Consider the following 27,424-nt stretch of genomic DNA (forward strand, 5'->3'; position numbering starts at 1 on the left):
GAACTTCAGGAACTTCCCTTGTGGTCCAGTGGTTAAGACTCTGCACTTCCAGTGAGCGCGGGTTTGATCCCTGGTCAGGAAACTAAGATCCCCATTCCGTGCGGCACGGCCAAAAAAAAAAAAAAAAAAAAAAAATACAGAGAATTCCAGAGTTGGAGGAATCAGGAGGGCTTCATGGGTGGGGTGGCATTTGCACTGATCCACTGAGGAACCTAGACACCAATGGGCATGTCGTTCTGTGGGCAGTGGGGCGTAGGTGGGGCTTCCAAGAGAAGGCATAGAAGCAGACAGGAGTGCCGGGAACGCTCAGAGCGTGTGGTGCTTTGGGCTGGAGTGCAGAGCATGCTTCTGGCACATTGGCAGCCCATGAATACTGGGCTGAAGAGTTTTTACCACTTAATAAATTAGGCAACAGGAAGTCGTTGAGTGTCTCACAGGGACGTTTCCCTGAGAGCTGTGCATTGGTGAAATTAATCTCAGTGCTGGTTGGGATAGGTCAGTGTGAAGGTGACCTGGCTAAAGACCAGATGGGAGGTGTTGCCTAGGTGAGAGGTCATGACGCCCTGGCCCTGGGTGACGAATGGCAGTGGGGAAGGAAAGGAGGAAATGGACTCTGGTGGCTATGAGGGTAGAATCCTCAGGGGTGACTCAGGTGCCTGAGCCAGAGCAACCAAGATGATGCAGTGAGAGGCTGCACAGGGAGTCAGAAGGTCCAGCTCCCATGTCCACTTCACCTGGTGATCCTGGGAAAGTGACCTCACCTAGTTGGCTTTCAGTTCTTTTATCTGTGAGTGGGCTTCATAACCTAACTTAGCAGTATTTGTAGAAGAAAACACTCTGAAACTGCATGAACATTGAGAATCCCCAGTTGAATTATTTGATGGAGAGTTGAACCCTACCCTCTCCTTTTATTCTCTGCTCCTTCTTGCTCTCTGCCTTTCATTTTGTCTTAGAACTGCCCCTGGAAGCTACAGAGGAAACTAGCAAGAAGCCCACAGGAAGAAGAGCCAGGTTGATGGATAAGAACCACCTTCCCTTCTTCATCATCTTTCCTCCATTCCTGCTCCCCCCGCTCTCAGAGACCAGCCATCTATGGGGTGGGCATGTGAGTTGGGAGTGGGACACGGGGGTAGCACTCTGGTTCCTAGGGAGGAACCAGAAAATTTTAGTCTGCTCCCAAATCATTCAGAGTCTGAGAGATGGCAGAAATTCTGGAAATGAATCAGAATTGAAGTCAGCTTCAAGGCTCTGGAATCTGCAGTGGACCTGGGCCTCCACAGAGATGCGAAAACCAGCTTAGTCTCCTGAAGGTACCCTGGACTCTCTAGGGGTGGTGCATGACTTCCTCCCCTCTCCTACCCACACCCTAGCACAGGGGGTTGAAACCAATCAGGGGTAATTACACAGGAAGTTGCCATAGTTTGAAGCACCGATTTCCCCCCATTCTTGAGTCCTACCACACTGTGGTACGGGTGTGCTTAGACACATTGAGAAGCTGAAGCAAAACCACCATGGCTCTCACCTCCTCCAGAAGTTTCCCACATCCCCCAGATAAGTCAAAGGAAGCAAGATGGGTCCCTAAGAACCTGAGTTTACGCCCACGGTGGACTTGACACTGAGGGGTGACAACAGAAAGAGAAGACTCTTGACCTTTTTCAACCTCTAGCTACCAGGCCAAATGAACCCAGACTTCAGGATCCAGCGAAATGTAGATCTCAGTGTGTTTTTAATCTCAGGGAGGGAGAAAATGAGGTTCTAAAATCCCTTACTTTAGTACTACACCACCACAACAAACATCATAAATATTTGCAGAGTACCAATCATTTCTTAGGATAGCTCTCTAGAGTAGATATTATTATCTCCATTGAGCCAACTGTGGCTCAGGGAAGTTAAGTAGTTGCGCAGAATGATACCTTTTGACTCATCCACTAAGCTACCCCACCCCATACTCTACAGCACATTGTCCATTAGAATTTTCTGCAATGATGTAAATGTTCTACATCTGTGCTGGCCAACCTCTAGCCACAGGTAGCTATTGAGTACTTGAAATGTGTATAGTGCAACTCAGGAACTGAAAATTTTTTCCCATTATTTATTTATTTATGGCAGCGTTGGGTCTTCATTGCTGCACGTGGGCTCTCTCCGGTTGCAGCGAGTGGGGGCTACTCTTCGTTGCGGTACACGGGTTTCTCATTGCGGTGGCCCCTCCTGTTGCAGAGCATGGGCTCCAGGTGCGCAGGCTTCAGTAGTTGTGGCACGTGAGCTCAGCAGTTGCGGCTCACGGGCTCCAGAGCGCAGGCTCAGCAGTTATGGTGCACGGGCTCAGCCGCTCTGCAGCAAGTGGGATCTTCCTGGACCAGGGCTCGAATCTGTGTCCACTGCATTGGCAGGCAGATTTCCAACCACTGTACCACCAGGGAAGTCTGTGAATTTTTAATTTTATTCAATTTAAACATATGTTTAAATAACCGTATGGGGCTGGAGGTCACCATATTGGACACAAGTCCTAGAACATAAGATATTAAAAAACCTTTGCGGGGGGGAAAAAAAACCTTGGGGGAAAATTGAAATGTATATGAAGGATTCTCTGGCAGGAACTGGGTTCCTCTCTTTTGGTGGGTTTTGTACTTTCCGGTTAGGGTGATATAAAACTCCTCTAACCCCAGAATAGTTAGAAAAGCAACATCAACTCTAGATTCCAACTTGCAAAACAAGACAGAGCACTATGGGGAATAGGAGGCATTAGAAAGTTCCCAGAGAATCAGTGTCAGAATAAGTATACTTCCCAAGGATTCCAGAATGTCCTTAGCATTTCATTTACCCATGTTCTTTTTGTCTCTTTAACATACATAATTGCAAATCCAGGTACTTGAAAATAATCTAGGCTTAGCTCCAGGAGCTAGCTAGCCATTCATCAAACAAAACAGATGGAAAGTGGAGCTAAAGGGAAGTAAAAAATAGATATAGTTTGAAGCAAAGGAGTGAGGCAGAGTGCAGCCCTGGAGGAAGAGAAAACAAGAGGAACTGGAAGGCTGATCTTGATTTCAGCTCATTCTCTAAGGTAGAGGAAGGAGAATTCTTCCTTCTTTTACCCACCAGAAGTGAGAAAGTTGGCGTTTGACAAAATCGTTAAAACAAGGAGAGAAACACCAGACTGTGTGGTTATGGAGGCAGACAGTAGGGGTTGCTGGAGAAGAAGGTTTAGTTAGACTGGAACACTAGGTCATGAGTGGACTCAGACTTTCAGGTCAACTCCAGCTCCAGTTAAGTCTCCTGAAAATCACTTTAATCCCATGCCAAAACAAAAGCCAATTCTTAATAGTTCACAGACCAGGTCCTCTTAAACTAAGACAATGAGGTTGTTAGTTTTTCCCTGCAATATTGATCCATTCATCCATCCATCCATCCGTCCGTCTTCTTACACCAAGGACTCTTGACATCTACAAAATGCTTAACATTTTCCTTCGGTTTACATTGTCAATCTTTTCAGTTTAGCTGTTTTTCTGGCAATAGGCAGCTTGAATATGTGATTTTAAATTTTTTAGTGAAAAGAAACATTTTACAAAAGCTAAACTAAAAATGAAATTAACTAACTTGAAAAGTACTTAACAGAAGCTAAGTGGCATTTCTTTCATTAGATAGTTTGCAAACTTCTGGCTGAAAGCTTTTTTACTTCTTGATAATTAATCCTTCTCCAAATCTGTTGTTTATAAATTTTACTTCATCATACATATCTCTAAGGAAATGTTAGAAAACTAACATATTGTACTTTCCTCTGAACATTTCTTGGCATAGTTCACATGCCAGAAATAAACAGTGACAATCCCTAAAAGTAGCAAATACTTTAGTGTAAGGCCTTCCCAATGGCCATGTCTGAACTCCTTACCTTGGCTCCAAGATCAAGGACACTTGGCTCCACCCTCAATGCACACAATCTAGTCTTACCTCCCCTCCACCCCAGCCTACTAACTGATGTCTCTGAATTTACTCTTGCCTTCTGCAATCTGCTTCTCATGTGTCACACTCTATTTAAATCCCATTAATGGTCATATTACCCCTAGGGATAAAGACATTAATCCTCACTGTGATCCCTAAGGCCTGGAATGATTTGTCCCCTACCTACCTCTCTGACCTAACTGTACAATAGAAATAAGATGTGAGTAACAAATATGAGCCATATATAAGATTTTAAATTTCTAGTAGCCACATTAAAAAACAGAAACCAATGAAATTAATTTTATTAATATATTTTATTTAACCCCAAACCATATAAACTATTATCATTTCAACATATAATCAGTATTTTAAATAATGAGATAGTTTTATTTCTTCCCTTCCAATCTGGAAGTCTTTTACTTCATTTTTCTTGCCATATTGCACTGGCTAGAGACCCCAGAATGGTCTTCCTTACTTCTTTCCTGATCTTAAGAGGAAAGCATTCATATTACTAAGTTTAATGTTAGCTGTGTGTTTTTCATTGATGCCCTTTATCAGGTTGGGGAAGTTCCCTTCTCCCTACCTTCCAAGTTTGCTGACAGTTTGAAAAATCAGGACTGGATGTTGAATTTTGTCAAATGCTTTTTCTGCATCTACTGAAATGATCGTGTAGTTTTTCTTCTTTAGTACTGTACTTTAGTACTGTACTTTTTTTTCTTTAGTACTGTACTTTAGTACTGACGAATTACCTTGAATTTTGAATGTTGAACTAATCTTGTATTCTTGGAAAAGACCCATTTGGTCATGATGTATTTTCCTTTTTATATATTGTTGGATTTAACTGGCTAAAATTTTGTTGAAAAATTTTGCATCTATGTTCATGAAGGATATTGGTCTGTAGTTTTCTTGTAATGTCTTTGCTTAGTTTTGGGATCAAGATAATGAGGGCTTCATGGAATAAGTTAGACAGTACTCCCTCCTCTTCAATTTTCTGGAAGTTTGTGTACAATTGGTGTGATTTCTTCCTTAAATGTTTGGTAAAATAACCACTGCAGGCATCTGGGCCTGGTGTTTTCTTTATGAGAGAAATAAATGAGTTAACACGTGTGAAGTAACTAGAACTGTGCTTGGCTTGTCAGAGGTGCTGAATAAATGTTAGCTTTTAATTTTTTAGAATTCATCTATATTTTCAATTAAAGTAATAAATGGTTATTACAGAACTTAAAAATATTTTTAAATTTTAAGGAAGAAGAAATCAGAGTAATCCTACTAGCCAAAGGTCACTAGTATTAACATTTTAATGCATTCTTCAGTGTTTCCTACAGGTAATTCATGCTTGTTTATATTGTTATTGTTTATATTGCTCTGTGCCTACTTTATTCACTTAATATTCAATTATTAACATTTCCCAAGTCAGTAGAAGTTCTTAATAAATAAAATTTCAAAGGCTATACTATTACATGGTCATACCATAATTCACTTAACCATCATTTTGTATTTTTAGAATTGTTCTACTTTCCCTGCAGAGGAGATCCAAGTACCTCTTTCCTGCACTTTCATATATATTTATATAAACACTCGTATAAACTCTAGAATATTCCCTCCAGGCCTTCCCTCTATGGTGTGCTAATAACATACACTGATAACAGCTAATGTTCATTGTGTGTTTACTATGTGCCAGGCACTGTAAGAAGGGTTTTACATTAAAAGTAGGTACCATTATTATCATCCCTATTTTACAGATGAGGAAACTGAAGTACCAAGATGTCAAGCAACTTGCCCAAGGTCACCCAGATAGGGAATGGTAAAGACAAGAAGGTCTATCAGGTTTCGCAGCCCACATGACTAACCATTAGGCAACAGTGCCTCTCAGCTTATATCTATAGACTTCTTATATGAATTCCATTCCATACCTGAGTTGCTGATCCTGAGATATTGTTTGAGTTCTTGCCCAGCTCACTTGTCCCAAACATGTGTTCTCCACCTGGATTTGGGGTGCAGTTGCTAACAATTCCTTTACTTATTACCCGTTTCTTGCTCTTGTAGTTATTATAGTTCCTCCAGCCCGCCAGCTAGAACACCCATCATCCCAACCAGAAATTGGGACATATCATCTGATAAAAGGATTCTTTTTCCTACTTTGTAAATTTGTTTTTACCAAAAAAAAGATGTATTTTAAGTGAATCATTATACATTCAATAAAGAGACTTTATTGAAAAGAATTTAAAATAGAAGCTGCCCTAGAAAATGAAAGACACGCCAATAAAAAACAACAGGTTGTACACATTGGTAACAAAAATATACAGGTTGTTTAGAATCCTAAAACGGAAATAAGATAAAAGTATTTTCACTTCTCAACTGTAATCCTCATAAAAGGTGTTATCTCTGCCTTTGTCTAGGTTTATATTTTGTGTTGACAACTGCAGTATCATTTCAACAGCTTTTTCATGGCTATATTCTAGAAAATTAGGATAGAGAGACTTCATTACCAGAAAAGACTTTGTGTGTGTGTTCTGCTAAATTGAATTTTTCAATGAGTGTGGGATTTGTGTTTGCTTTTGTCATGTCTTTTAACTAAACAGAACACACTCAAGAGCAGCCCGAGCTAGAACTTTTCTCCAGTTGATTCCCTCTCTGTGGTGGTCTCTAATGAACTCTCCAAAGTTACTTCCCAGGAGGAAAATGGCGTTAGAATCCTCCTCCAACAAGAAGCCTCTGGGTCCAGCGTCTTTTCCACTTCCTCACCTGTCCTCAGGTACCCGCCTTGCTTTATCATATCCGTCTTGGATCTGCCAGGAGCCAGGCACCCCACTGTATGCAGATGAGATGGACCAGAATAGTCCCCGCCTCCTCAGCTCAACGTAAGTTTAAAGTAGCAGCGTCCTTCTCCAAGTTCTGTTTTTTCTTTTTCTGTCAGGTCCCTTTAATTATGCGCAGTTTAGACTCAGATGGGTCCCTGTAAGTGCAGCCATCAATCACAAATCACTAAAGACTCAGAGTGCCGACAGACGTGGTTGCAATCTGTCTCCATTTTTGGAGAGAAAACTAATTTCGTGAACTTCACAAAGTAAATGGGTCTAAACTTTTAAAATTAGAAAAATTATCCCCTCAAGTACCCTCGTCTGGGAAGTTTTAATAGCGGTAACCTCAAGCTCGCCCAACTACTTTCAACTCTTGTTCGAGTTGAATGAGAATCAAAAGAAAAAGGACCACTGGAGATCAGGAGAAAAACTGGAGGATGCGGGCATCGATCCCGCTACCTCTCGCATGCTAAGCGAGCGCTCTACCATTTGAGCTAATCCCCCACCGCTGGCCACGGCTGCTTATCTCTTCCTCTAGAGAGAGAACAGAGCCTTTAGAAGCGAAGATAAATATTCTTGACCACATTCTTGTCCCTGTTTCATGGTTAAGGCCAAAGTAACAACAACAACAAAAAAAAGCCTCTCTCCTTCGAGCCGGAATCGAACCAGCGACCTAAGGATGGCTATAGGACACCAATCTACAGTCCTCCGCTCTACCAGCTGAGCTATCGAAGGGAGTGAGGGAACAGGTCCTCAACCCATCTTCATAACTTTTAGTCATTTTTCTAGGCTTCGTGTGCTTTCTACCGCGTTGCCTTCGTGATTCCCAGGTTCCTTGGGCACGAGATCCTCCTTGCGGACCTCCCAGCTCCTCACGGCAGCCGCCCCGAGCGTTCGCATCGCCGACCTTGCATGGGCTCTGAGGACTAGGTCAGGGGCCTGGCCCCGGGGAGCCGGCCGTTGGCCCGGGACGCGGCTTAGCCGTGTCGGCACTCAGGGGTTCGGGAAACGCCAAAGACGCTTTAGAAACAAGCGAAGGCCGTGACCCGGCAGCCTCCCCGCTGAGCGCAGACTCAGTGCCCCGCTCGCTCAGAACTCGGACCGCATGTCCCCGTTTCCGGGATTCGCAAAAGATTCACACCGAGGAAGCTACGGGTTTGGACCTGTTGTTTGGAAAGTAATGTATTATCAGAGAAATCCTTATGCAGAAAGGACCATAAATCATAGGAAGCTCGACAAAAACGTCCTTGTCTCCTTCGAGCCGGAGTCGAACCAGCGACCTAAGGATGCCTCTTAAGGGTATTAACTACAGTCCTCCGCTCTACCAGCTGAGCTATCGAAGGGACGTGCAGAGCCCGTGCCCCCGCCCCCTGAGATTCAATACCTAGGAACCAGAGCGCGCTCAACCCTTACCCAGAGATGAAACTGAGCATGCGTAATGGAGAGAGTGGGGCGCGAAGGGAGTACGTGCCCGAATGTTGTTTTACGCGTGCGCAGAAAGACTAGCCGGCGGTGGCTCGCGGAGCCTGACTGCGGTAGGAGTGAGTTCCGAACTTTCGTGTCAAGACTCAAGACTCCTCCGCGTGTCTGTCGCACTTTTTCTTTACTCCCGGTGTTAGGGGAGTTACTGTCGGGTGTGGTTTCCCTATTCTGTAACCTTTATGTCTCCTCACCCCTCGTGTGAGGGGTCCGTGGTGCAGGGTGATGCGTCCGACTACGAATCAGAGGACCGTAGGTACGATTCCTTCCAGTCTTGGCGTTTTTGTCCCCTTAGTTTTCAAAATCAGAGACTTTTACTACTTTGGGGTTCTCCCAAGCACAAATGCCGAGAGTTTACCACACCTCGAGGGCGGAGAGCCACCAGGCTTGGTTTCCGATGCCGCCTGTCGAACTTTCGAGATGTTGAGAGGTTCGCGAACACTAATAACGGGACGCCGGTAGCCGGGCGAGGAGGACGGCGCGGGGCAGAGCCGAGGAAAGGAGGGGCGGTTCCCGCGGGCTCCAGGTAGGAAGTGGGGAGGGAGCCCCAAGGTCAAGCCCGCAGTGCCCAGGACAAAGCTGGTTAATGTCGCGGGGCTGCGTCTACCGCGGCTCAGCTCGTCAGGTCTTGGAAGGTATTTGAAGACGTTGCAGTCACCCAGTTACTAAACCACGCCAGCCATGCCCGACAATGCAGAGGGAGCAAAGTTATTTACAAGGTTCTTTGGAGCCCGCTCCCATTTTACATTTCATTTAACAAACCCCTTCTTGGTTGTCAGCAGAGCAGAAAAACCGTCTAATGATTTGGGTTCTGCCCTCAAGGGCCTTTCAACCAAGAGGGCATAATGTTGGTTTGAGCAAACTGAGTTTTTATTTTGAAGTTATTGATCTTATTTGTGGAAAGGGGTTTAGAATTAGTTCTTAAGTCTCCCCAAGTAAGGTAACAGCTCCCCAAAGTAAAAGTTTTAATACAATGTGAGGATGAGTTAAGGAAGAGAAAATGCGAGGTTAGGGAAAAGGGCTAGTCATTAAGTGGGAAAGCGGCTTCCTTAAGGCCACACAAACATGGTTAAAAGGAGTTAAAAATTTAGAGGGTGGGGCAAGCACAGGCTATTTGAACGAAATGGTGAGCTTTATTTTTGTTTCATTTTGCCATTCTTCGCACGTAACAAGCCGGTAGCTCTTTAAAGTTATATAGTGTCTCCGAGAGTTAAAAAAAATACTATTTCTGTGAGAGGCGGGGGAGATGTGTCGCACCCCTCCCCCGAAGTTTATGGAAAGAACCTTGTAAATTAGACTAAGAGGAAAGGGCCTTCATTTTATTCGCACTGTCTTATTTTATAGGGTGGCAAGTCAGGCGTTTATTATCTGCAGAGGTCACTGTCGTGGCCATCACTGCACTGTGGTGGAATCCTGGCCCCTTGGTGTAACCCCTTCCTGATGCACCCTCTTCCAAAACAGCCAGCCAGATAAGAGTGACGCGTTCCAGGAGGGCCAAGATGTTTCTTGATTTCTGGCCCTCTTACTTGTGATAGAAATCCACACAGAGCTAATGTAAGCAAGTGGCATATATTACGGTGATACAGGAGTGTCCCGCGGAAACCATGGAGGAGTGGTAACTAAGCCTCCTTGTGGTTTTCCCCAGCGCCTCTCAGCTTCTCTCTCTGCTTCTCTAGTGCACACAGTTGGAAACATGGTGCTGCACCCCTCCATCCCCACTACCCTAAAAATTCCTGACCTTTATCCCTTAGTCTATTGCCGAAAATTGAATATTTAGCCCCTCCGCCTGGCCCCAAATTTATATGTTGAAAACCTAATGCCCAACTGATGGTATTAGGAGGTGGAGCCTATGGGAAGTGAGTAAGTCGTGATGTCACAGCCCTCATGAATGGAATTAGTGCCCTTATGAAAGAGGCCTCAGAGAGATGCCTCCTCTCTTCCAGTCATGTGAGCATACGGTGAGAAGGGTTGGACACATATGATTGCATCCCTCTTTCCTAGGATGCCAGTGAAAGATAATAAAGATATACAAGAAGAAAAAGTCTCCTGCCACATGGAAAACAAAGTAGGTACAATCAGCAAACCTGAGCTTTAAAATAATTTCTGGGATTGTGGAAAGCAAGTGAGATTGAATAGATACATGGCCCAAAATGGAGAAAATCACAGCTCAGAATACACGTTCTAGAAGCTTGCAGAAACAACCATTTTCCCTATGGAGCTCCGAAGAGGCTTCAGGCACAGAGGCAGCAGCTCAGAGGTCGGAGGCCCACAACAATGTGCAGCTGCTGCAGCCTTTGCCCCAGCTGGAGCTACCTGGAGAACTGCTTAAGCAGAGTAGATTTGCCTGGGGAGAGCCTATGGGGTGAGTATAGGGCTGGGGAGAGAGGCAGAGTAGAGCCTAATAATAAGAGACCTGGAGAGAAAGAAAGGCTGCCCCACCCCACTCGCAATTAAGTTGGCAGTTTGGAGCATCTTGGGCCAGCACCATAGAAATGAAAAACCCTGCTTATCCCCAGGACCCAGGCATTTTACAAACCCCAATCAACGTAGTCCTTGATTCATGAATATGAACATATGTCTACCAGACATTTGAGAGGAAACAAAAACAACTTAAAGTCCAAGATGAACAAACAAAATAACTGATCCAGGAGGAAACAGATGGTGCAAGGAATAATACAAAACCACTTTTTAAAATGCTAATTGATATTCTCAGGGACGCCAGAACAAGGTGGTATTAAAAGGAGCGAGGAGAGAAAAGTTGACTTCTTGAAAACTAAGAGTGATTGCTAACGTGAAAAATAACACTGATTATGGCAAAAGATCAAATTTCGAGTTATAGAAGATAGAATGGAAAATATCTCCCAGGACACCAGAATAGAGAGAGCAGAAAATATACGCCTAAAAGCATGGCAGATAGACCCAGAAGACACAATGGCTATCTAGTCAGAGTTCCAGAAAGGGAAAACAGGGACAATGTAAGGAAAGGAATGTAAGAAAGACATTAGTTATTGAAAGGGGCATCCAAGTAGGATGAATGAAAAACAGCTGTGTCTGGACACAGCCTAGTGGAATTTTAAAGCATTGAGGATAAAGATGAAACCCCCAAAGCTTTCATAGATGGGGAAAAAACAAACAAAAAAACAGGCTAGCTACAAAGGAATTAGAATCAGATTATGATCAGATTTCTTATCAGAAATACTGGATGCTAGAATACAGTAGAGCAAGGCCTTCAAAGTTCTGTGGGGAAATAATTTTGAACCTAGAATTGTATAACCAATCAAAGTAGCAATCACATATGAGGACAAATAGATAATTCACACAAAGTCTCAAAGTTTAAATCCCGTGATTCCTTTCTGAAACAAATTTTTTAAAAAAATACCACTTGAGGTTCTTATAATGATTGATTTCTCCAGGAAGCAGAAGCTGACACAGAATTAGAGTACAAAAGTTTACTGGACGGTAACATCCGTGAACAGAAAAGGGGAAGACACAGTATTGGGTGGGGGTAGCCATCAGACAGTGACGCAGACCTGACAAAGTCTCTGCCAGCCCCCTTGGTAGCTGCAGAGCAGATTTCCCTTTAGTGGAGTCCTGAGTGGGGCAGAAATGGCTAGGCCCTTATACAGCCTCCTTGTCAGAAGCTGACAACCTTGGCCAGGAAACTGAGGTGAATCCTGAAGAAGTTAACACCAGGAGGCTCTCAGTTAACCATCCTTCTTGCAGCTGGGCAGTGAGTCCTTTCTGGAAAGGCAGTCTAGGAGCAAATACTCTGTGTCTGCCACAGATGTACTTCATCAAAACAAGAATCCAAGAAAGAGGAGTACCCAGGATTTAAAAAGAAGAAAGGGACCAACTCAGGAACTCAACGTAAATCCCAGATTAACAGTGATGCAACAAGCCAAGAAAGCAATCAGGACGAATTAGGAAAAAACAGAAGAGGTCAGAGGGCTCAAGGAAGATGATCTTTGAAGAAGAAAATGGATTCTTTCACAGTGAACGTGACGAAGGACCAGGAAGAACTTAGGGATGTGATAAAGGCATGTTGATTTTCTCAGAAAGCAAACCAAAACTAGGAATTTCTAAAAAAGTACATAGAGCTTCATAAAAAACTCATGGTCCAAATATACGGCAAACTGAAAACTGGCATGATTTTGAGAAATTGATGACCTGTGTTGTGGGCTAACGTATGCCCCCCCCCCCCACTTATATTGAACCTCGAACTTTCAGAATGTGACTATACTTGGAGATAGGGCCTTTAAAGAGACAATTAAAATGGGGTTGTTAGCGTGGGTCCTCATCCACTTTGACTAGTGTCCTTATAAGATGAGGATATAGGGAGAGGGAGAGACACCAGACACACAGACAACCACGTGAACACACGGCAAGAAGGCACGCACCTGCAAGCCCGGGAGAGAGGCCTCAGAAGAAACCAGGCCTGCTGACATCTTTATCTTGGACCTCTTGCCTCCACAACGGTGAGAAAACAAACTGTTGTTTAAGCCACCCAGTCCTTGGTATTTTGTTATGGTAACCCTAGCAAACGAATACAGGCACGGTGAGGAAAGAGAAGTTTGCTTTCTTTTCTGCATCCATTGGTATGGTTTCCATGTTTGTTTGACCACATGCAAACACTTGTGGGGCAGAGAGTCCCATAGTTGTCATCTAATACAGCATTTAATAACAGTTGCATTTATTTATTTGTTTATTTGGTAGTGTTTGTAAATGCTTGGCATTCTCGTTATTAGCAATAGTGTTTTTGCATTCTTTTTTTTGAATTTTTGAAGTTATTTTATTATTTTTTATACAGCAGGTTGTTATTGGTTATCTATTTTATACATACTAGTGACTACATGTCAATCCCACTCTCCCAACTCATCCCACCACCACCACCCCCAACACTTGCCCCCGCTTTCCCCCCTTGGTGTCCATACGTTTGTTCTCTACATCTGTGTCTCTGTTTCTGCCGTGCAAACCGGTTCATCTGTACCATTTTCCTAGGTTCCACATACATGCGTTAATATACAATATTTGTTTTTCTATTTCTGACTTACTTCACTCTGTATGACAGTCTCTAGATCCATCCACGTCTCTACAAATGACCCAGTTTCGTTCCTTCTTATGGCTGAGTAATATTCCATTGTATATATGTACCACATCTTCTTTATCCATTCATCTGTCAATGGGCATTTAGGTTGCTTGCATGACCTGGCTATTGTAAATATAGTGCTGCAGTGAACACTGGGGTGCATGTGTCTTTTTTTTTTTTTTTTTTTTTTTGCGGTACGCGGGCCTCTCACCGCTGTGGCCTCTCCCGTTGCGGAGCACAGGCTCCGGACACGCAGGCTCAGCGGCCATGGCTCACAGGCCCAGCCGCTCCGCGGCATGTGGGATCCTCCCAGACTGGGTCACGAACCCGTGTTCCCTGCATCGGCAGGTGGACTCTCAACCACTGCGCCACCAGGGAAGCCCCATGTGTCTTTTTGAATTATGGTTTTCTCAGGGTATATGCCCGGTAGTGGGATTGCTGGGTCATATGATAATTCTATTTTTAGATTTTTAAGGAACCTCCATACTGTTCTCCATAGTGGCTGTATCAATTTACATTCCCACCAATAGTGCAAGAGGGGTCCCTTTTCTCCACACCCTCTCCAGCATTTGTTGTTTGTAGATTTTCTTATGTGCCCATTCTAACTGGTGCAAGGTGATACCTCATTGTAGTTTTGATTTGCATTTCTCTAATGATTAGTGATGTTGAGCAGCTTTTCATGTGCTTCTTGGCCATCTGTATATCTTCTTTGGAGAAATGTCTATTTAGGTCTTCTGCCCATTTTTGAATTGGGTTGTTTGTTTTTTTAATATTGAGCTGCATGAGCTGTTTATATATTTTGGAGATTAATCCTTTGTCTGTTGACTCATTTGCAAATATTTTCTCCCGTTCTGAGGGTTGTCTTTTCATCTTGTTTATAGTTTCCTTTGCTGTACAAAAGCTTTTAAGTTTCATTAGGTCCCATTTGTTTATTTTTTTTTCCCATTACTCTAGGAGATGGGTCAAGAAAGATCTTGCTGTGATTTATGTCCAAGAGCGTTCTTCTTATGTTTTCCTCTAAGAGTTTTATAGTGTCTGGTCTTACATTTAGGTCTTTAATCCATTTTGAGTTCATTTTTGTGTATGGTGTTAGGGAGTGTTCTGATTTCATTCTTTTACATGTAGCTGTCCAGTTTTCCCAGCACCACTTATTGAAGAGGCTGTCTTTTCTCCATTGTATATCCTTGCCTCTTTTGTCATAGATTAGTTGACCATAGGTGTGTGGGTTTATCTCTGGGCTTTCTATCCTGTTCCATTGATCTATATTTCTGTTTTTGTGCCTGTACCATATTGTCTTGATTACTGTAGCTTTGTAGTATAGTCTGAAGTCAGGGAGTCTGATTCCTCCAGCTCTGTTTTTCTTTCTCAAGATTGCTTTTGCTATTTGGGGTCTTTTGTGTCTCCATACAAATTATAAGATTTTTTGTTTTAGTTCTGTAAAAAATGCCGCGGGTAATTTTATAGGGATTGCATTCAATCTTTAGTTTGCTTTGGGTAGTATAGTCATTTTCACAACATTGATGCTTCCAATCCAAGAACATGGTATATCTCTCCATCTGTTTGTGTCATCTTTGATTTCTTTCATCAGTGTCTTACAAGTTTTTAAAAAATTTTATTTATTTATTTTGGCTGCGTTGGGTCTTTGTTGCTGCGCGTGGGCCCTCTCCAGTTGCGGCGAGCAGTGGCCACTCTTCGCTGTGGTGCACGGGCTTTTCATCATGGTGGCCTCTCTTGTTGCGGAGCATGGCTCTAGGCACACGGCTCTAGGTACATGGGCTTCAGTAGCTGTGGTGCACGGGCCTAGTTGCTCCACAGCATCCTCCCGGACCAGGGCTCGAACCTGTGTCCCCTGCATTGGCAGGTGGACTTAACCACTGTGTCACCAGGGAAGCCTGTCTTATAGTTTTCTGAGTACAGGTCTTTTACCTCCTGAGGTAGGTTTATTCTTAGGTATTTTATTCTTTTTGTTGCAATGGTAATGGCTTTGTTTCCCAAATTTCTCTTTCTGATCTTTCGTTGTAAGTGTATAAGAATGCAAGAGATTTCTGTGCATTAATTTTGTATCCTGCAACTTTACCAGATTCACTGATTAGCTCTAGTAGTTTTCTGGTGGCATCTTTAGGATTCTTTATGTATAGTATAATGTCATCTGGAAACAGTGACAGTTTTACTTCTTTTCCAATTTGTATTCCTTTTATTTCTTTTTCTTCTCTAATTGCCATGGCTAGGACTTCCAAAACTATGTTGAATAATAGTGGCGAGAGTGGACATCCTTGTCTTGTTCCTGATCTTAGAGGAAATGCTTTCAGTTTTTCACCATTGTGTTTGTCCTATATGGCCTTTATTATGTTGTGGTAGGTTCCCTCTGTGCCCACTTTCTGGAGAGTTTTTATCATAAATGGGTGTTGAATTTTGTCAAAAGGTTTTTCTGCATCTATTGAGATGATCATATGGTTTTTATTCTTCAATTTGTTAAAATGGTGTATCACATTGATTAATTTGCATATATTGAAGAATCCTTGCATCCCTGGGATAAATCCCACTTGATCACGGTATATAATCCTTTTACTGTGTTGTTGAATTCTGTTTGCTATATTTTGTTGAGGATATTTGTATCTATATTCATCAGTGATATTGGTCTGTAATATTCTTTTTTTGTAGTATCTTTGGTTTTGGTGTCAGGGTGATGGTGGCCTCATATAATGAGTTTGTGAGTGTTCCTTCTTCTGCAATTTTTGGAAGAGTTTGAAAAGGATGAGTGTTAGCTGTTCTCTAAATGTTTGATAGAATTCACCTGTGAAGCCATCTGGTCCTCGACGTTTGTTTGTTGGAAGATTTTTAATCACAGTTTCAATTTCAGTGCTTGTGATTGGTCTGTTCATATTTCTTCCTGGTTCAGTCTTGGAAGGTTATACCTTTCTAAGAATTTGTCCATTTCTTCCAGGTTGTCCATTTTATTGGCATAGAGTTGCTTGTAGTAGTCTCTTAGGATGCTTTGTATTTCTGCAGTGTCTGTTGTAACTTCTCCTTTTTCATTTCTAATTTTATTGATTTGAGTCCTCTCCCTCTTTTTCTTGATGAGTCTGGCTAAAGGTTTATCAGTTTTGTTTATCTTCTCAAAGAACCAGCTTTTAGTTTTATTGATCTTTGCTATTGTTTTCTTTGTTTCTATTTCATTTATTTCTACTGTGATCTTTATGATTTCTTTCCTTCTGCTAACTTTGGGTTTTGTTTCTTCTTCTTTCTCTATTTCCTTTAGGTGTAAGGTAGATGGTTCATTTCAGATTTTTCTTGTTTCTTGAGGTAGGCTTGTATTGCTATAAACTTCCCTCTTAGGACTGCTTTTCCTGCATCCCATAGGTTTTGGATCATCGTGTTTTCATTGTAATTTGTCTGTAGGTGTTTTTTGATTTCCTCTTTGATTTCTTCGGTGATCTCTTCGTTATTTAGTAACGTATTGTTTAGCCTCCATGTGTTTGTGTGTTTTACGTTTTTTTCCCCATAATTGATTTCTAATCTCATAGAAAAGATGTGGTCAGAAAAGATGCTTGATTTGATTTCAGTTTTCTTAAATTTACCAAGGCTTGATTTGTGACCCAAGATGTGATCTATCCTGGAGAATGTTCCGTGTGCACTTGAGAAGAAAGTGTAATATGCTGTTTTTGGATGGAATGTCCTATAAATATCAACTAAATCTATCTGGTCTATTGTGTCATTTAAAGCTTGTGTTTCCTTACTAATTTTCTCTCTGGATGATCTGTCCATTGGTGTAAGTGAGGTGTTAAACTCCCTCACTGTTATTGTGTTACTGTTTATTTCCTCTTTTGTAGCTAGCTGTTAGCAGTTGCCTTATGTATTGAAGTGCTCTTATGTTTGGTGCATATATATTTATAATTGTTTTCTCTTCTTCTTGGATTGATCCCTTGATCATTATGTAGTGTCCTTCCTTGTCTCTTGTAACATTCATTATTTTAATGTCTATTTTACCTGACATGAGTATTGCTACTCCAGCTTTCTTTTGATTTCCTTATGCATGGAATATCTTTTTCCATCCCCTCACTTTCAGTCTGTATGTGTCCCTAGGTCTGAAGTGGGTCTCTTGTAGACAGCATATATATGGGTCTTGTTTTTGTATCCATTCAGCGAGCCTGTGTCTTTTGGTTGTAGCATTTAATCCATTCACGTTTAAGGTCATTATCGATATGTAAGTTCCTATTACCATTTTCTTAATTTTTACGGGTTTGTTTTTGTAGGTCCTTTTTTTCTCTTGTGTTTCCCGCTTAGAGAAGTTCCTTTAGCATTTGTTGTAGAGCTGGTTTGGGGGTGCTGAATTCTCTTAGATCTTGCTTGTCTGTAAAGCTTTTGATTTCTCTGTTGAATGTGAATGAGATCCTTGCCAGGTAGAGTAATCTTGGTTGTAGGGTCTTCCCCTTCATCACTTTAAATATATCGTCCCACTCCCTTCTGGCTTGTAGAGTTTCTGCTGAGAAGTCAGCTGTTAATCTTATGGGAGTTCCCTTGTATGTTATTTGTCATTTTTCCCTTGTTGCTTTCAATAATTTTTCTTTGTCTTTAATATTTGTCAGTTTGATTACTACGTGTCTTGGCGTGTTTCTCCTTGGGTTTATTCTGCCTGGGACTCTCTGAACTTCCTGGACTTGGGTGGCTATTTTCTTTCCCATGTTAGGGAAGTTTTCGACTATAATCTCTTCACATATTTTCTTGGGTCATTTCTCTCTCTCCTCTCCTTCTGGGACCCCTATAATGTGAATGTTATTTTGTTTAATGTTGTCCCAGAGGTCTCTTAGGCTGTCTTCATTTCTTTTCATTCTTTATTCAGTTCCGTGGCAGTGAATTCCACCATTGTGTCTTCCAGGTCACTTATCTGTTCTTCTGCCTCAGTTATTCTGCTATTGATTCCTTCTAGTGTATTTTTCATTTCAATTATTGTATTGTTCATCTCTCTTTGTTTGTTCTTTGATTCTTCTAGGTGCTTGTTCTTTAATTTTTCTAGGTCTTTGTTAAATATTTCTTGCATCTTTTTGGTCTTTGCCTCCATTCTTATTCCGAGGTCCTGGATCATCTTCACTATCATTATTCTGAATTCTTTTTCTGGAAGGTTGCCTGTCTCCGCTTCATTTAGTTGTTTTTCTGGGGTTTTATATTGTTCCTTCATCTGGTACATAGCCCTCTGCCTTTTCATCTTGTCTATCTTTCTGTGAATGTGGTTTTTGTTCCACAGGCTGCGGAATTGTAGTTCTTCTTGCTTCTGCTGTCTGCCCTCTGGTGGATGAGGCTATCTACGAGGCTTGTAACAGTTGCTTTTAAATGAAGGAGCTGATGCCCAAAGATGTGAAATGGCTTACCTTCAGTAACAAAGTTGAACAACGGCAGGTGAGAGTTCAGATCTCCTGAGTCACTAGCCAGGACTCCTTGCTTGGCACTACTTGTCGCCAATTGGACACTTGAGTTAGAGGGACTGGATGCTGGACTGCTCCCTGGGAGAAGGGAGGTTGAAAGGCAGTTTCTGATGTCAGGCAAGGTTCAGTGATGACCAGGATTCTGGGAGTAGGAAAGTGTTGGTTTATTCAAGGGGACTGTCTTTTCATCTCTTGAACCCAAAGATCAAGTTCCTGAAATTTGTTAACAATGGAGCTCCATGAAAATGCTGCCAAGATGCCCTGAGATCTGAAGGAAAAAGCCGTTGTTCAGCTTGGAGGAATACCTTACACACATCAACATGAGAGGGCTTTCACGCTCTTCCTTTCAGTTAAGGAGACCTTTTGCAGATCACAAGGCTCTACCAAGAAAGGTTAAGTAATTTCCTCAGACTGACCCTCCAAATTGGGGGAGGAGGGATGAATTCAGGTTTGCTGATTCCTCATCCATGGCTTTCTGTAAATATTTACTGTGTCCAGGAAGGTTATTTGTGAGAAAGCACAGAGATGATGTTTCCAAAGTCAGAAAGGGAACCATGCTGGAGAACTCCAGGGGAGCTACAGTTGATTCTTGTTATGCCTGCTAGTTAGGTTCTATAGAAGTCACCGCAAACAGTGATTTAGCGAATACGGAACCATTGCTTCTGGGGGAAATACAGGGTTAAGTTCCCTTAAGCCTCTGTTCACAACGTTTTCATCATTAAGTGATCAGTACACGACCTTGTTTTATGCATGTTTCTGTAAGGACACCTTATTTAATGCATACTGCTGATCCAGTAACATGGAACTCATGCCCAGCAGCACTGTTACTCATATCTGAAAGAAGCTTATCTAACATACAGATTTTTTCCATGAGGCACATCGTAATTTCTTGCACTTAGGAACACTAGGCAGCACTGTGCTTTTAAACATTTTAAATAGTGAAATTACCAACAAAAAGCACAAAAGTGCAAAACAAAGTGGCACTTGTTTACAGTAAGAAAGCTGAAACGAAAAGAACGTCGTCTTGTCGGTCTCAGCTGGGAGCAGGCACTCTGGGCAGCTGGCATGTTTTGCTGTTCTGTATATCTCTGTGAATGACCACAAAAGCACCCTGAGTATTGATTTTGGGGTTACAAATAAATATTAGCAGGTAGGCAAATTTGCAAATGTGGAATCTGTGATCGTGAGAATTGACTATGTTATTAAGTCACACTAAATCCTGAATTATATGCCGAATCACTACCTCGAAAGCTCTTAATGAGACTAACCCCCAGCTCCCCACCTCCATTACGCAGGTTAACAGGAGCCATTTGTACTACAGGGAGACAGCAAGACTGACCCATCCACTTCCCAGGGCTCCATAAGCCTCTGCAAACTCCCTTGCAGTCTTTCACACTCAGGGAAAGTAGAGCTCTCATCTTGTTCACACAGTGTCTTCCCCAAAGGTATGATTTGGGGGGTGGGGGAGGGAGGGGGAGGCTGTTGCAGGGAGATTTTCTTCAGAGATTCATATTCCTTTAACAGCCTTTTATTTACTCTCTACTACGTGTTAGGTATTGTTCTAGTGCTGGAGACGTAGCAGTAAACAAAACAGACAAATCCCTCCTCTGATGGAGCACACATTCTGCAGGGGCAGACAATAAATTGACCGTAAATAACATATAGAGGAGGTTCAACAGTGGTGAGTGCCAGAGGGAGAAATAAAGCGCAGGTAGATCCAGAGTGTGGAGGGTACTGTGCTTCTGACAGTGGAAAATTGACGTAGGAGAAAAGCAAAATAAATTGCTACAGTATATATACGTATACACACACACACATTTATTTTAAATGGTTGCAGATAAAATTCCTTTAGAAAAAGTTAAAGTTTGCTAAGTTGTATTTCCTTTGTACTATGAAGAAATAATAAAGGATTGCTAATTTAATAGTCTGACATAAGTAACGGTATATTTTTACTAATAGATATTTCACAATTTGTACCTTATTTTGTACAGTGGAGAAATTGAGTATAATTTCACTTTTATTATGAATAGATAACATTTGAAGTCATGAAAAGATCGTACATCTCATTGTATGAGTGGTATTGAAATGCCTTATTTTTATATATAATAGCAAAGGTTCTCATTCCAATCTTATGGAATCAGAATAATGGAACAGGATATATTAACTTGGATTTACAGACCTTTGTATTCACTTTTAGTGGGGAGGGGACAAGTTAGAATATACTGAGGGTAAACTCTGTTTTGACATTAAATAAGTATTGTTTCTGACTTTACAGAATTCACATATGTCTTAGGGCACCAGGGTGGTGTAGTAATTAAGCAGATAGATGGGAGAGCTAGACTACCTGAGTCCAAATGCTGGTTCTTCTGTTATTAATGGCACGATTTAATGTCTCCAACTTTCCCATCTGTGAAATGGGAAATGATAGTACCTACCTCACAGGGCTGCTGTGAGGATTAAATGAGTCAATCTGTATTAAGCACTACACTAAGAATAGGGTCTGGCACATAGGAAGCACCATACATATGTTTGTTTGTTATTAAAAAACATATTAAGTTTTTTTAACACTATCTACACATCCTAGAAAATTGTGGCAGGAACTTTATCAGAATTTAAAAGTCACAGCTGTTTACCAATACCGACTACTCTAGAATCACTTTTTAAATTAAAAAAAAAAAAATCCACCTTGAGATGGAGGCAGGGGAGAAGTGAGAGGTGGCCCGGCGGGGTGTCGGCGCTGGCGGGGGCGGGCAGCGCGAGAGTGAGCCCGTGGCTGAGTGAGTTTATCCCTGCGGGCGGTGAGAGGAAAAGGGTCGCGGCGCCAGCTAGCAGCGGCCCCCCTCGCGGTCCCCGGGCTCGGCGGCGCGGTAGCGGCCCAGTTGTGAGGAGGCGGGGAAGCGAGTGTCCGGCGCCAGCCACGGACGGCATGGACGTGGGCCCGGACCCTGGGCTGGTGCAGAAGTTCAGCTGCCTGGGCACCGCCGACAAGGACGTGCTCGTCTCTGAGTTCCAGCAGTTGCTCGGCTTCCAGCTCAACCCGGCCGGCTGTGCTTTCCTCCTGGACATGACCAGCTGGAACCTACAAGGAGCAATTGGCGCCTATTATGACTTTGAGAGCCCAAACATCAGTGTGCCGTCTGTGTCCTTTGTTGAAGATGTCACCATAGGAGAACGGAAGTCGATATCCCCTTATGCTCAATATATAAAAACATGGCGCATCCAAAATTCTGGGGCAGAGGCCTGGCCTCCAGGGGTTTGTCTTAAATATGTCAGGGGAGACCAACTTGGACATGTGAACATGGTGTTGGTGAGATTGCTAAACCCCCAGGAGATTGCAGATGTCAGCGTCCAGATGTGCAGCCCCAGCAGAGCAGGAATGGATCAGGGACAGTGGCGGATGTGCACTGCTACAGGACTCTACTATGGAGATGTCATCTGGGTCATTCTCAGTGTGGAGGCGGGTGGACTTCTAGGAGTAGCACAGCAGCTGTCATCTTTTGAAACGGAGTTCCACACACAGCCACATCGCAAGGTAGAAGGAAACTTCACCCTGTTTGCCTCTCCCCAAAAGAACCGACAGTCAGATGAAAACAAAAGACCCTGGGCGTTCCGGGTTCCACTCGATCAGCAGAAACACACGGGCTCCCGCGCCTGACCAAACCGAGCAAGATGAGAGTAGACTCCCCCAGAACTCTGTAAATCTGTCCCCCAGCAGTCACGCAAACAACTTATCAGTCATGACTTACAGTAAGGGGCTCCGCGGGCCTTACCCCTTCAGTCAGTCTTAAACGGGTGTCACCAAGAAGAAAAATTAACGAAAGACACAAGGCTTGACTCTGGGAGGGGAGGGCAAGGGGTTCCTCTGGATTGCAGACCACATCGCAGGGACCTGTGGCTCTGACCCCCATCCTGGAAGAAGAAGAAGAATCAGAAAGACTAGTTTTGAGTAAACTCAGCGTGTGCGTGTGTGTGTGAATGCTGAGTGGTGGGAGTGGTGTTAAGGCCACCAAGAAGAAATCCTCGCAGCCACTTTGGGTTTTGTTTATTAGGCGTCAGTCTAACAAGTCATTAGGGCGCTCGGGAAGGAAAAAAATGTTTAAAATGAGGGGAAAAAAGCCATCTTTTAAACAAAAATTATTTTGCCTACAGACAGCTTGTAGTTTTGAGCACATGTTAATTGTTTCCCCTCTTTCCCCACTTTTATTTTTTTAGATAAGGGATAACATTCTGTGTATAGACTAGCTGCTTGCTCTGGAAGCAATTCAGGTTCAAAGCTGGCACGGGCTGCTTGGGGGCTCTGTGGGTAGGTGCTATAGGAGGACGCCTGCGTGCCACCTGATTCCACAAGACTCTGACCCCATTTGTTTTTAGTGGCATCAGCCTATGGGTTATCACGCTTTTCTTCTTCTTTTCTCTTTGATCTTCTGTTGATTTACACCTTTGACGTTTGTATTCGTCAACCCTGTGGCTTGTTAGCATCAGAACCTCTTGACCAAACTTCCCTGTGTGGCCAGCAGAGGAAGCCTGGAGGACAGATGTCAGGTGACGGGGGAGTTTGTGAGGCCGCGAGGTGACCTCCTGCACACACTCGTGACAATTCAAATTGCTTTCCTTCCACGTTTCTCTTGGCGGAGAGAAACGCCATCCCGCTTACTGCTCTTTCGGGTTCTTGGTACACAGCGGCTCGCCATCCACTCTGGGAACAGTGCCTCTGTGCTGTGTATATGTGCGTGCTGCGTGCACACACACACGGGTGTTGGTGCAGCTCACCAGCGAGTGTGCAGCCGGCGAATGTGAAGGTGTCCCGTGCTTCTCTGTTGTCACACAACTCCCTTCCCTGCGTTTCCCTCCAGTTGTCCTTTGTGGTGTTTTCGCAGCCTGTTAGCGGAGGCTGAGCTGTTAAGGTATGAAAATGGAGCCCCAGATGGGGAATTTGCCGTGGGGAAGGGCCACACTTACTGACTGCGTGATCTTGGAGACCACATTTTGCTGGGAATGAAAGGACCCCCTCCCTGGGCAGGATGCTCAGCTATTGGGAGGTGGCGGGCAAGGCACAGCCCAGCCGGAGCACAGGTTGGTTGGCTGGCTGCTCCCTGGGACAGGTGGCCCCACTGGCATCCCGCGCCTTCTGAGCAGGTTGAGATGTGGATATCTCCACAGGAAGCTCAAACCAGGCCAGAACAGCTGTGTGCCAAAGATACAGGAGTATGCAAAGTCCCTCTTCTCTTCTCCCCCCGTCCTTCCCTCGAGTCTTGGTTCGTTTGGTAGCCGGGCATACGGATCTAGGGTGCCATTGCTGGGTCACCTGCCTGTTGCCACACCCCCATCCCCCCCACCCCCCGGCTGTGAGACAGCAGGGAGTCCAGCTCGCTGATTGGCCGCAGGGGTCATGTGGCCTGGGTGTGGCTGAGAGTCTGTCTGGCTCTGTCTGGGTGTCTGAGTTCCCAAAACGCCTGTTGTTTGTTCCTCCTCGTCCACTTCTGAGACGGTTATGTTTTTCAAGCTTGACTGTGAGAGAAAAGCTTGTATGAAATTCTCCCTTTGCCTCCCCCCCTCACCCCAAATAAAAGGGGGCGTAAACATTGGTCCACTGGAGAAGCCCCGGGGGAGGGTGGAGCCTGCCTGCTGAAAGGGCAGTGCCGCTGGGGCTGGGGCCGGACTAGAGCGCACACTGGAGCACCTACTTTCTGTGCACACACAGAGCACCCCATTCCCAGCAGAGCAGAGGGGAGTCCCTGCCAGGTGCCCAGGTCACCACAGGTCCAAGCCAGGGGCTCACGATGGCTTTTTGTTTGAGGGCCCTATTGGGCCCAGACTGGTGCCACTGTTGCTGCCAACCTCCGGGGACACTGCCACCCTGGAGCCCACACATGCCCAACCATTCTGCTCACTGGATAGCCCTCAAAGCATCACATCTCCAGCTGCCCCTGCAGGATCATGGGAGGCTTTACACCCGCTGGTCTCCGGGCTTCCTCATCTCCCCCACACTAGGTGCCCCTTCCCCTTTTTCCAGGGGGGCTGCCCGCCGTTATGCAGCAGTGGCTTCACGGGTCCCCGTCAGTGGGTCTGGGCCTGCCACAAGGATTCTGCTCCTCCCCTTGCTTTTAGGCAGTCTCACCTGGCAAGGTAATTGTCCCAAGCACGTTGGCTTCTCTCCCAAGAACAAACCCTTTCTGTGCACATCTTTGGAGCGGTGCGCTCCTTGCAGAGGCCAGAGCGAGCGCCAGCCGCGGAGTAGGGGCGGAAGGAGTCCGTGGTCCTCCCAGGGCCTGGCGGCCCTTAGTACCATTCGTCCTGCCTCTTCTCGCTAGTGTGGGCTCTGAGCAAGTCCTCAGAGCCCCTCTTTTCCACTGCCTAGTGGGCCACAGAGGCTACCCTCTCAGCCCCAGCAGTCTGTTCCTCTTGGACTCCTTACCAAGTGGCAGGCTGCCTCTGGGCAGGACCACCAGTGTCTGGTGAGGCAGGTGGTCTCACCAGGTGAGGCAGGCAGCATCCTTAAGGACCTGAGGCCAGCAGGGGAGGCAGAGGGGCTCAGGCTTGGGAGGAACCTGTCTGTTTGCACGGAGTGAGGTGTGCACGTGTGCACGCGTGCCTGCTTTTCTTTTTTTGCCATGGGGACAGTTGAATTGGGGGCATTTTTCTATAAGAAACAGCCTTCTCTTCCCCCCGCAAGGACTGGCTGTTACCGAATGTCCATCAAAGGCACTTCCAGCCAGGAGAGAACCTCACCAAGACAGCTGGTGTGGCCCAAGGGTCGCCCAGGTGGGAAGTGGGCATAAGGATAAACCCCTCCCCAGATTCACTGTGAGCCCCAGTGGGAGAGGGTGGTGGCGTTGCCGGGGCCCAGCACTGCGAGCTGACTGCCCGCCCCACCCTGCCTCGCCTTTTCTCTGTCTCCTTGGGTGAATGCTGGAGCTGCTGCCCTCTCCTTCTGGACAGTGGTGTGGCAGCAAGCAAGCTGGCTGACTGTTTGCGGTGGGGCCTCCTGGTACCTGGGAGGCGACAAAGATGAGGCAGTTTCTCCTGACTGTATACATGAATATTTGTATGATTATCACAGACTAAAAAAAACCCTGAAGAAAAAAAAAATCCAACTTCTCACTCACTTGATTAACGTTGCAGTTTTTGGTCAGGCAAGAGAAGTGGCAGGTAGCCCTACGAAAGGCACACGGGCTTCCCAAGGAAGCAGGTGCTGCAGGTAGCAGGGGAAGGAGGAGGGCACAGAGGAAGCCTTCAGGAATTTGCTCTTGAGGAATTTGAGGATTTTGAATCTTCGAGGATTTACTTGAGGAAGTCACTGGGAATTAAGTAAGGGCCACTCCCTAGAGGAATCTTCTTGAGCAGCAAAGGGCAGTTGAAGAGAAAGGTAGATAATAAAAGGAGTGACAGGAGTGACAGTTCTTTTGAAAATAAAAGAACCCTGGGAAGGATCTGGGCAGGGAGGCGTAGAAGGTTCGTTTTCAAGGACAAATGTAGTTGGAAATGTAAGATCATTGTGGAGAGGTAATATAGTGCAGCTGTTAACATCATGGACTTGAGGACCAGCCTGCTCTACCCCTCACTAACTGGGTGATCATGGCCAAGTTACTTCACCTTTCTGTTTTAGACTGTCTGAAAACTGGGGAATAATAATGCTGATAGTACTTGTCCGACAGGTTGTTGTGAGCATTAAGTGAATATGTAAATATTAAATATATAAAGCTAATATAAAGCTCTTAGGACAGTGTCAGGTCCTGAGCACGGGGACTGTTGGTTATTATTGTTCGTGCAACAGATTTTTAATTTATGAAGAAATGAATCATGTTTTTTCAAATACAAATGCACCTGTGGTCCTAAAACCCAACACTTTCCTCCACCTTTCAAATCCTTTAGCTTGGGGGATGGAATGTGCTGAGAAGAGGTAAGAGAGAGAACTAAGAAAAGCAGGAGATAAGCAGGGAAGTGAATCATTTTAAAATCTATTAAAGCTTTACCCTCTTATTCAGAATAACATGTATCTTTCAGGTTTTGGTAGCTGAAAATTAAATTTCCTAGTATGCTATATATGAAGTTAAAAAAATAAATTCCATGCTAAATACAATAAACTTTTGAAATGAAGGCATTTTATAGAAAATTGTTATGCTAATAAGTTAATCAGTATATAGGCAATACTTTTCATTGCTTGGTGGCTTTCATTTTTTACTTTCATAAAGCTAATCTAGGTTAGCTTTAAAATATTGCTTTTTGCAATTATAATAATTGCAAAATATCAGTTTAGTAAATAGTGTGTATACATGCCCAAAAAGATCATTCTAAAAAAATTAGAGAAAATTTTGGAATTTCATTCCCAAAGTGAATATCTGTACTAAAAAATTTCCCCCAATTATTCTTCACCAGAAAAGAAAGCGTGTCGTAGATGAAAGGAGATGAATCTGGAGATGAATCTGGACATCTCAGGAGTGGAGGTATTTGGGTACCAGAGCAGATTACTCAGAAGTAAGAAGAAAAAACCCTCCCAGGTAAGATGCTTCTTCCTGGCCCTGGGAACAGGGATGTGCCTGGGGGTTCTCAGGCGTTGGAGAAGCTGATAATCAGATTTTCAGCTATGAGAAAGCTCCGTTGGCAGCCCAGCTGTGAGCAGAATGTGTTAACCGCTGTCCTGTAACTGCTGATATGATTCTGGGAATTTAGTTTTGCTTCTTGGGGACAGCCCTGGAATAGCA

At 44.0% G+C, this 27,424-nt stretch overlaps 1 protein-coding gene and 3 non-coding genes across 4 annotated transcripts; 1 reads left to right on the plus strand and 3 right to left on the minus strand.

Annotated features, from left to right (window-relative positions):
• The first annotated feature begins 6,618 nt into the window (after positions 1–6,618).
• LOC113631402 (uncharacterized protein C6orf106 homolog) lies at positions 6,619–22,556 on the plus strand. Its single transcript, XM_027127851.1, is given in 5 exon segments — positions 6,619–6,797; positions 8,512–8,742; positions 10,218–10,281; positions 21,307–22,313; positions 22,315–22,556. Coding segments are annotated over 5 exon segments (1,677 nt in total). The 3' UTR covers positions 22,511–22,556.
• On the minus strand, positions 7,169–7,241 carry TRNAA-AGC (transfer RNA alanine (anticodon AGC)). Its single transcript has one exon. It is a non-coding gene; the product is annotated as a tRNA-Ala (tRNA).
• On the minus strand, positions 7,383–7,472 carry TRNAY-GUA (transfer RNA tyrosine (anticodon GUA)). The gene is given in 2 exon segments: positions 7,383–7,418; positions 7,436–7,472. It is a non-coding gene; the product is annotated as a tRNA-Tyr (tRNA).
• TRNAY-GUA (transfer RNA tyrosine (anticodon GUA)) lies at positions 7,990–8,080 on the minus strand. The gene is given in 2 exon segments: positions 7,990–8,025; positions 8,044–8,080. It is a non-coding gene; the product is annotated as a tRNA-Tyr (tRNA).
• Positions 22,557–27,424: the final 4,868 nt, after the last annotated feature.

The sequence above is a fragment of the Aethalodelphis obliquidens genome, unplaced genomic scaffold, assembly GCF_003676395.1.
Source record: "Aethalodelphis obliquidens isolate GAN/ISIS:26980383/991018 unplaced genomic scaffold, ASM367639v1 scaffold33, whole genome shotgun sequence".
Taxonomy (NCBI): Eukaryota; Metazoa; Chordata; class Mammalia; order Artiodactyla; family Delphinidae; genus Aethalodelphis; species Aethalodelphis obliquidens.